The sequence below is a fragment of the Sinocyclocheilus anshuiensis genome, unplaced genomic scaffold (assembly GCF_001515605.1).
Source record: "Sinocyclocheilus anshuiensis isolate Anshui unplaced genomic scaffold, SAMN03320099.WGS_v1.1 scaffold659, whole genome shotgun sequence".
Classification (NCBI taxonomy): Eukaryota; Metazoa; Chordata; class Actinopteri; order Cypriniformes; family Cyprinidae; genus Sinocyclocheilus; species Sinocyclocheilus anshuiensis.
In genome coordinates, this window is record NW_015549698.1 from 500,237 (window position 1) to 510,396 (window position 10,160).

The 10,160-nt window shown below is 36.8% G+C and overlaps 1 protein-coding gene across 2 annotated transcripts in view; it reads right to left on the bottom strand.

Annotated features, from left to right (window-relative positions):
- Positions 1–10,160, bottom strand: part of LOC107660509 (sorting nexin-14) — a 47,477-nt gene that overhangs the window by 2,396 nt on the left and 34,921 nt on the right. For both annotated transcript variants that reach the window (XM_016449829.1, XM_016449828.1), the window contains 4 exons: positions 2,980–3,020; positions 2,344–2,463; positions 948–1,071; positions 491–655 (listed from right to left, as the gene is read on the bottom strand). In XM_016449829.1, the coding sequence (XP_016305315.1) occupies positions 491–655; positions 948–1,071; positions 2,344–2,463; positions 2,980–3,020 (450 nt within the window). The remainder of the gene's footprint in view (positions 1–490; positions 656–947; positions 1,072–2,343; positions 2,464–2,979; positions 3,021–10,160) is intronic.

The following is a 10,160-nucleotide window of genomic DNA, read 5'->3' on the forward strand; positions in this document are numbered from 1 at the left end:
TCTCTCATGAAATTTGGCAGAAAGTGATGAGCCATGATCCAGCTTTGCTTGCAAAGACTTCAGATACTCTTTTTATACCCAAACATGATACCTTGACCTATTACCAGTTCACATGCTTACTGTGCTACAAAACAGTTTAACTTGGATATTCTATAGCCTTTTTCACTTTTATTTTGCCCCTGTCCCAACTTTTTTGGAGTGTGTTGCAGCCGTCAGAATTTGTTCATATTTACAAAATACATTTAAGTTGGTCAGCGAAAACTTTGGAAATCTTTTGTCAATTAAATAGAAGTCAAAGAGAATTGTATTGTATTTTACAAAACGTCCAAACTTTTCTGGAATTGGAGTTGTAACCGCTATTCTGTCTGTCTGTCTATGTAGAAGTTGTTTATGATGCATTTAGGCAATATTTGAGTTTTTAGAGTGTATAATGGCTATTAGGTATTGAAGAACTTGAAGATATGATTTTATAAAGTTGGAGCACACAAACCTCGCAACAGAGTGATGAGAGAGACGAGGCGATGCTCCTGCATGATCTGCTCTAGTTTGACCTGGAAATAATGGCCTACATACGCCTCTAGTGTCCTCTTCAAGAGAATACGAGCTCCGCTCAGAAAGTGATGCAGCCAGTCAGGCATGTGAAACACCACCCGACCTGAGTCAAAAAAACAAACCAGTCATGTGACTTCAGGAGAAAAGTGCACGAGTCGTATGGACACACTTGCGTGGGCCAATCATGAGCTGTTACTTTTGTGTTCTTTGGAAAAAAAATAAGATCAAACAGACTAGTACATTTTCATGTTTTATGAACTTTTCCTTTAATAAGACTTTGAAAAGATACTTGATGTGTTTGCTCTGATTTTAGTAATCATACTTCATATTAAAAAAAAAAAAAAAACTTTTTTAAAGTGTTACGATGAAAAAAAAGTTTAGTTACATTCACTTACCTATGTACATCATGTAGTCATATACTCCATCAACCTCCATCAGCTCCATGAAGTAGTTCTGGTTGTGTTTTCTCTCCAGGCCCTCTGGCAGATTGGCATTGTTTCTGTACAGCTCGTTGAACAGCTAAAATGGCATGAGTGGAAAAGTTATTTCCAGTATTGAAGATAACACAGACAACATGACAGTCAATTCAAGATTTCTTTCTTTCTTTCTTTTTGAATGATGGATTTCCAAAACGATCATTTGAGTACGGTTTGTACTGATACATCTTTCAATCACCTACAAGGTTTAGCCCAAAAATATATTTGACCTGCACCTTCAAAGATTTCAAAACGTCTATATTTCACAATTTAATAAATTCAATCAAAATTTGAAGAAAGAAAAATCATCATCTTTTCAGTAATAAGGCTAATATAAATATTATCAATGCTGAGAAAATGTCCCTGCCCTTGCTGTAAATGAGCAAATTTTAAGCTTAAGTGATCTTCAATTGAAAGTGCAGATAATTATGAAAAATTGTGTTTTGAGCAGATGTGTTCAGACTTTTTTTTGTAAGATATACATGTGCTACAATGGTTTTAAATGTACTTTTGTAGAGACTGGCAACCAGAACATATTTGTTGTCCATATCAAATTCTCAAATGTAAAGGATTCTAATACATTACAAGATACAAAACAAAACACAAGAACTATTCTAAAGGCTTGTTCACACCGGGACGAATATCGCGTGCGATTATCGCCGACGTTTAACGCCTCGTGACTAAACAAAGGGCAAAACGCAGGGCGTAAAAGCGTCATTTTTAAAAAAACGCCTCGGGCTTGTTTTTTTGGTTTGACGCGCCGCGTCAAAAACTGGCCGACCAATGAGATTGCCACTTTTGTTCACGTGCCTGGAGCTGCTGAAGTTACAGTAAAACACGACTTGGTGGCACTCAAGCACAAAACGGTCTTGCCGAGCACACTTCATACCTAACGACGAAGAGGAAGTAAGTAGACCAAGAAGATGCATCGAGGCAAGATGAATGTAGAGCTGCTGGTCTCATTGGTGTCTGAACACAAAGGGCTTTACGACAAATGCGACAGCGACTACAAAAATCTCGATAAGAGGGAGTTGTTATGGAGAGGAATTGCAGATCAAATAGGATTCGATGTGTACCGGGGTATTCCTGTTTTTCAGTAAGAGCCATCTAATGTCAGGGAGTGAATTTGCACGTTCACTCGGCTCATCGCCTGCGAAAATCGCTTGGGTATGAACACAAAAAGACGCGTCGAAAAACGTCGGCGATAAGCGCGCGCGATAATCGTCCCGGTGTGTACGAGGCTTAAGAGCATATTTTTCTGAAAGAAAGAAAAAAGCCTTTATTAAAATAAAAGTGCTTTGAGTAGTGAACACACCTTTTTATTATTTTCTGCAGTGGGGCTGAGGATGGTGAGCTCAGGTCTGCTGGGTTTGGGTTTGGGGGATTCACAGGAACTGAAGAACGACTGGATAAACGGCTCCAGGTTTTGCCCTTTCTGGAGAAAATCGGCAAGAATAAACATCAAGTCATATTAAAATCATTCTATGCTTTTCAAATTTTGTGAGAAATTTAAAAAGTAAAAAAAACAACTTGTATTTGTCCTTTATCAGAACACAGATGTGTCCGATATTTTATCCTTTTATTTATATTACACCTGATGCAAAACAACTATAGTTATTTCATCCCATAAGATACATAAAATCTAAAGAAATCAAGGCTGGGATAACTGCCATTTACTGTCAACTTTCGAGTTTTTTTCGACTTTTATTGACCTTAACTGGCATTACATTATTGAGCTAACTATTGGGAAGATTTTAGCTATGGGGTGGATCAAGTCAAATTTTGGTAATAGATTTTTTTTTTTTTGTCTTTGTGTTTTAAACCTCTCCGTGTGGGGCCTGAACCAGCGGTAGCCAGCATGAAGTGGATGTAAAAATTAAATAGAGTACGTTTTGATTTCATTGTGCCTCAAAAGTGAAAATAATACAGAAAACAACATCCAAATTCTTACCTCTTTGATCAGTTTTCCTGGCACTGACTTAAATATCTTCCCTGCAGAGACAAACAGAAATTCAATGAAGTAAATTCATTGTATTGAGAGCCTACTTTTCCCATGCTTTACAGATTTTTATATTTAATAAACATTCCTGAATGAACTGAAGAGGAGTTTTGGCTTCTTTCTGTTAAATAAACCATAATTCGAAGTATTAAACTGTGGGATTCCTCCTTTAATGCTAGCAGATGTTCTCAAGTTGTGTCAGACTGGATAAGATTGCCATTAAGGCTGTTCAGCTGGGTTTCTCGCAGAACACCAAGAACCACTCTGGCAAGCACTGCAAAACCTCCTCACAGGCAGAATATTGGCCTGTCCTCAGAGACACACTGCAAGAATGATATCGGACTTCAAGCATAGCCTAATGAAGATAAACATACATGTTTCAGTCTTCTAATGCACAGGAAAGGCCAACAAAATAAGCTCTTTCAGACTTCTCAAGGAAGTCAAAGTACTTGTTATAACTTTTTAGTACCCTCAAAACCCAACTTTTTTTTTGCATACAAAATACATTTTTTTTAAATACATTTTGGCACATGGGTCTCAGAGTGTTAAAATAACTGCAAAAATGATTTGCCAGTGCCACAAAACAAAATGCACTAATATTTAAAATACATTCTATAAAAAGACCCATTATCTTACACAGTTTTGTTTAACAGGTATGTTTCAACAAAAGACAAAGCTACCGATTAAGAAAACGATTTTTGCACCATAATCTGGTAGTTTATGCTCTGAATCTTTCTCAAAGAATTCCTCTGTTCTCTCTGAGAAACATCCCCACAACTGTGGTCTCCACAGACAATGTTTAACTCATGCTGTCAGATTGATTTATGGGCTTACTCCAAACAGACTGTTGTAGACTGTTTTCTCACCACTGACTATCTAGCAATTCTACAAACTTCACCAGCCTGGGCAACTTTCAATACATATCCAATCAGATTTCAGAAGTGCACCAAGTGGCTAAGTAACATTTGATGCTGTTTACATAGTTCATATACTCTTGCATGTGACAAATCCCCTGAATTCTATATTAATGCTTTAGGGCAAAAATGTATGAAATTAGGTCAATGACTTACAGTTGCCTCAAAAAGTACTTGTTACATTTTAAGTGATATTAGCAAAAAAAAATATGTCATTTTAAATCAAGACGAGCACATTTTAAGCAAAATTTGAAAAAATAAAATCGAAAAAAATCTAGAGTTGATAATGAAGTCAAAAAATATTGCACCATTTTGTGGTTGTAAAACATTGTGTTTATAGGAAACTCTTAAAACTCAATCTTTCGCATCATAAAGCACCGCTGTAATACAACGACATTTCACTAAATCATCCAAAACCTTTTGGGGGCTACTGAAAATGACATGGTGGAATAATTGCGGTTATTAATATTATTAAATATAATTATTTACTGAACATCTTAATTATTCAGCTGAAATTCAGCACTTTATACACTCACTTTTTCAGAAACACCTGTAAACCTACTATTCATGCGATTTTATAATCAGCCAATCATGTGGCAGCAGCACAATGCAAAAACTCAGTAAGTTGACGATGCACAATGACTGCAGTCCCAACTACTCAATGCCACGTCCTCAAATTCCATCCTAATAGGGTTGATTAAAAAAAGTTGGACCCAGATTCACCACAGACAAGATGCTTAAGCTTCCTACGAAGGGCATGGTCACAAACATTCTTCACAAACTGATCACATGGAAGTGTGTCTGCATAATGTAATTAGAGGCATTCTTTTTAACCCTCTGCATTAAACACAGTAATGCATGCAAGACCTCCTGCACTGTCAGAAAAATGTGCAAAATTGGACCTTTAGGGGTACAACAGCTTCCTTAAACGGACAAAGTTGTACCTTACCTATCCCTAAAAGGTGTATATTAGTAGTTGGGTCAATGCCTAAATTTTCTGTCCGATTGCATTTTTTCAGTTAAAAATTGGTTTAAATGCATACAAAAGTTACCATATATAAGTAGTACCTCTCCCATGTATGTACTCACTTTAACTTTTCAAAAAACATTAATTATTTGCAATTTTTCTGTTATTCAAAGTGTCAAAATATCACGTGGTGCGACTGTCCGGCCATAACTGCTGTTTTGGAAACATCTTTGAAATTGCCCTAAATTTATTCAGATTACTTTTCTGCACTATTTGGCATGATTTCCAAAGTGTTTTGTAATCCTGTATAAAATTGCAAAGCATTTGTATTTATATTTCCATCATATTATACAAACAAACTTTGTCTGATGATGTCCATTTCATGAAATATCATGGGGTGCGACCATCAAGAAACTGCCATTTTGGGACTTTTATGTTGAAATCCATTCAAAGATAGGACGTTGCATCATATACAAATTTGCCAAGGACCCATGGAAGCATCAAGCATGTTTGTAACCATCTTTCACATTTGGAAAAAAATTACCTTTTTAACGGCTGGGATGTAGTTACCACATTTGAATATCATGTGGTATGACCTCAAAAAACAATGAATATTAAGTTATTTCTACAAGTATTTATTTTTATTATAATTTCAATAGTGGCCTTTAGTGGGAAGCTAGCTTTTTTTGTTTAGGTGGCCAATTCTGTGCCTGTAAGAATGTCATCTACTCCAGATGTCATCTACCTCAAGAACGATGTTCATGCTGTCATCTCAGAACCTGAGCCAGCAACTCTAAACCGACCCTTCACAAAGACCCGCCCCTTTAGTTACTGTTGCTATGTCCGTCAAACCATGGCACTTTTATGCCACGCATCATGTTCTCATGCAGTGAAAAATACATTGCAGAGCAAAGACGACACTGACAATGCGCTGACATACAAGACAGGTTACTTTTGGAACAAAGTCTCCGAGAGTTCAAATTTGTCTTTTTTTTTTTAAAGAAATTCAAACAATAAATACTGTTTTGTGGCTCTTTAATGTGTCGTGACAGATCGCTGTAGCGCCTCAGTTCAAGGCACACGAACCGATCATCTCTTCATCTTAACTAGTTTTAGCACAAAATAAACTTGAATGAACATCAGAAGGTATCTTGTTTCAACCGTGAAAATACGTCAATACACACCATTTTTTCAAGTTCAAGTCCACCGATGTTAATCTACTCTCTTGTCTGGTTTGCTTGTCGGACAAAAATGACGGATTTAGCGTTATAATTGGTCAGATCGTCTGTTAATCAAACTCATGGCAAAGGGTCAATTGAGCAGCCAAGATTGGGCAAAGTTCAGAAATAACTGGGGCTAAAGAAATGCCTGCAGTTAATGCCATATGCTGCACTCACCATATGCTAAAAGTCTCTTTAAATAGATTTTTAACGGAGTGTCTATTTACACTTCTATTCTATTTCTATTTTACGTGCAAATAGCCCGCCTTGTTGGCAGAGGCTATTTACACTAACTCCGCCCACCAACGTGTGATTGGGCTAGTCAACACTACAAAAGACGGCTGTCAAACATCAGCTCCAGTGGCGTAGCTGGTAAAGCACGTACCTCAGTCTTTTTGACGTGATCGACCCGGGTTCGAACACGCCTTTTGCCGAACTTTTTTCCCTATCTTTCAAATCTCATATCACATCAGAAAAGCATTTATTTTCAATAAAAATCAATCAAAACATTGAAAAAGTATCGGGTAGGGTTAGGGTAGGTGTAGGGAGGGCTTTATTGTCCCAATAAGGTGGCATCCATTTAATAATTTGAATTAAAATTATAATTTACACAATACGTTATTGCATATTGTTTTATAATGTACTACAATACTGAGGTGCAGATAATTGCAGCAGAAATTCCTGCTATTTTAATAGTGTAAATATAATCTATAGCTATTTGCACTTAGCAATTTACAGGAAAAATATAGCATATTGTTTTATAATGTACTATAATACTGAGGTGCAGATAATTGCAGCAGAAATTCCTGCTATTTTAATAGTGTAAATATAATCTATAGCTATTTGCACTTAGCAATTTACAGGAAAAATATAGTAAATATAAATATAGAACAAAAATAGGAGATCATTATTTACAAAAACACTTTGTTTCTAAACACTTTACTGAGAACATCTAAAAAAAATGTTAAGCATGCTAAGGAAATGAATACATTTTAATATAAATCATGGTCGCACCACATGACATTTTTTAAGGCTATGACCAATTCATCTAGATGAAAAAACACTAAAATCACTTGATTTAAAATTTTAATATGAATTTATGTGTACACAACATTCTTAATGTTTGAACAATTACAATAGATAGTATTAATTTTTTGTATTTTAAAATTGGCCTGTCGAAAATCCTTAAACATCAATGACCCAGTTATATGTACCCTTAAATTAATCCTTTGAACTTTTAGATGTAGGTAAATAAGGTACTCAACTTTCTTCTCGTTTTCTAGAGAGGAAAGCTTCCAATAATGATATTCATGACTGAGAACATCCATAATGTTCTTGTAAGACAGTTAGAATTCTTCAAAGAACAATACATAATTTCCTCCCTAGTTCCCTCCTCTGAATGGTCACACATAACGCCCCGTTGATAGTCAGTGACTTTTCACTACACGGCGCCAGTAGTTGACAGTTAGGTCGCTAGTGGGCGTTCCCACTACTGGCTGCCAAATAAGAGTCATAAATGTCATTCACAGATGTCATACCATGTTGCTGAACACCACAGGCCGACCAGTCTTGATCCCTAAAACCATTCAGCCCTACAGATTGAATGGCGAATACTGCAGGCTGGTGCCCATTTCCAGCGGTAGCCTTGATTTATTTTAATATGAAAAGCTTTTAATGACTACATACACTGACTGATATGATTAAGTTCTTCATCTTACTGGCAGATCACACCTCTCCTTTTGGTAAAACTGCCGCTCATTTGCATAAACTTTTCTCGACTTTGTCGTGTCATTGGACACATCTGTATCCTGTCGCTAAGGGCCACTGTCGCTTGTGTTGCCTATATAATTTAATTCTGATTCCATAGTTGACTTGATCTGCCTGCAACTCTGCAAGTGCAAGTGGTTAATACATTTGCACAGTGAGTCTGATTTAAAAACGGCTGTGTTTTAATACTTTCAGCTATTTTTTCATTAGCAACGTCAGTCTGATCATAGTCAGAGGTTGCAGGGTTAACTAATAACTTCTGCATTTATCCATGGCCCTTCAGTTTGATAAGTAACACCAGACTTCACTTTCCCTACTGGTCATAATGATTTCAGAAGAACCTAGAATGAATCAAATATTCTAGGAAGAATAAAGGAAAGGTTTTTAAAGGAAGAATAAAAAAGGATTAACTGAAATAAAGTCTTTCCAAAATAAGTCAGTGTCAGTATACCTGGCAACACAGCAATCATGCGAGAAGATCAGTTTACCAAAGCTTCTTTGCGCAGTTTACAAATTCCCTTTACATCCCTGGATCAGAACAAAGAACTATAAATTCAAACTTAACAGAACTTTTGCCGGGCAATTTTCGTTGACCAAAAGGGTCACAACAGTTGTGGGGCAGGAGAAAAACATTTGTGATAGACATTAGCAGGGTACAACAGAACACATCATTATTCATTGTTTTATTGCATGGTGTATGTTCCTGTCAAAGCTATTGAGCTCAAACCAAAGAGAAGACCAGACCAGCTGCTAAACACAAACGACTACACGACATCTCCTGGGACTTTGACACATTTTAAGAGTTTACTCTTTGGTGCCAAAAAAGTGAGCAGCACTTCTAACTCACTTAACCACTCTGCATAACCAGTCTGGTCTGATGAATCTCAAAATTGAACTCATGAATCCATGGACTAACCCTGCCATGTGTGAACAGTTCAGGCTGCTAGCGGTGGTGTAATGGTGTGAGGAATGTCTTGACACACTTTAGGCTCATTAATAACAATAAATCATTGCTTGAAAGCCAGTCTATTTGTGTATTGTTGCTGACCATGTGCATCCCATCATGGCCACAATTTACCAATCTTGTGTGCCTGCCTCCATCATGTCACAAAGCAAAAGTCATCTCAAACTAGTTTCATGAACATGACAATGAATTCCCTGTTATTTAGTGGCCTCACCAATCAGTGGATCTGAATCCAAAAGTACAGTGGTTCCCAACCACGCTCCTGAAGCCTGAAACTACCTTGCATACTTTGCATGTCTCCTTAACAACAATTTGGGACAAATATAATGTAATTTAATGGAAAACTATGTGAATGGCGCTCTGTGGCATGGCAGGAAACAACACGAGGTGTAGTGTTGGGCAATATGCTCAATTGTCATATCGTCCTATCGTCAGCCTGTGAGATCACTGATACACAATATTATCGTCCTAATTTATTTAATTAACTACTTCGTTTCATTGCCGGAAAGTGAACCAACTCCAGCGTAAGGCTAAGAGCAGCCTTATGTTTTTAACATGACTGAATTTGTATTTAACATGATAACAATTTAATAGAAACATAGTAAGTTACTAATTATAATGCTTACATTTCCTCAGTTATTCAAAAAGCAGCTACAGAAAACGAGCAAACAACATTTACATTACCAAAGAGCATCACCCAGTGCGAGTATGCTCTTTAAAAAGCACTCCTGTTATAATCAGTACAGCTATCTACACTGTACAATGAATAAATCTCTTACCCCTTATTTACACTGCACACGTACAGTGGGTACGGAATGTATTCAGACCCCCTTCAATTTTTCACTCTTTGTTATATTGCAGCCATTTGCTAAAATCATTTAAGTTAATTACATTTCTGAGGTGTCCCAGATTTTGGGGGGCTATTGTCTTATCTCCACCTCCAGAGGCCGCTTTTGCACTGTATATTGACAGCAGACCCTTCTCAGCCGCTCCAGCAATGGACACAACCCAGAAAACTTTCGCCATGGATTTTTGCCAATAGTTCCATTAATCAGTTATCGGTGCCGAATAGTGTTAATTTCGTTAACGAAGACTATGACGAAAAATGTTCGTTGACGAGCTTTTTTTCCCATGACTAAGACGAGACGAAGACGAGAGGACAATAAGGTCAATAAACGATAACTAAGACTGTACAGCCCTCTACGAACACCTTGGCAATTGAATCGCCATTGGCTAGTAAATTTTATTTGTTTACTCGCCAGACTGATAAATAAATAAATATATATATATATATATATTTA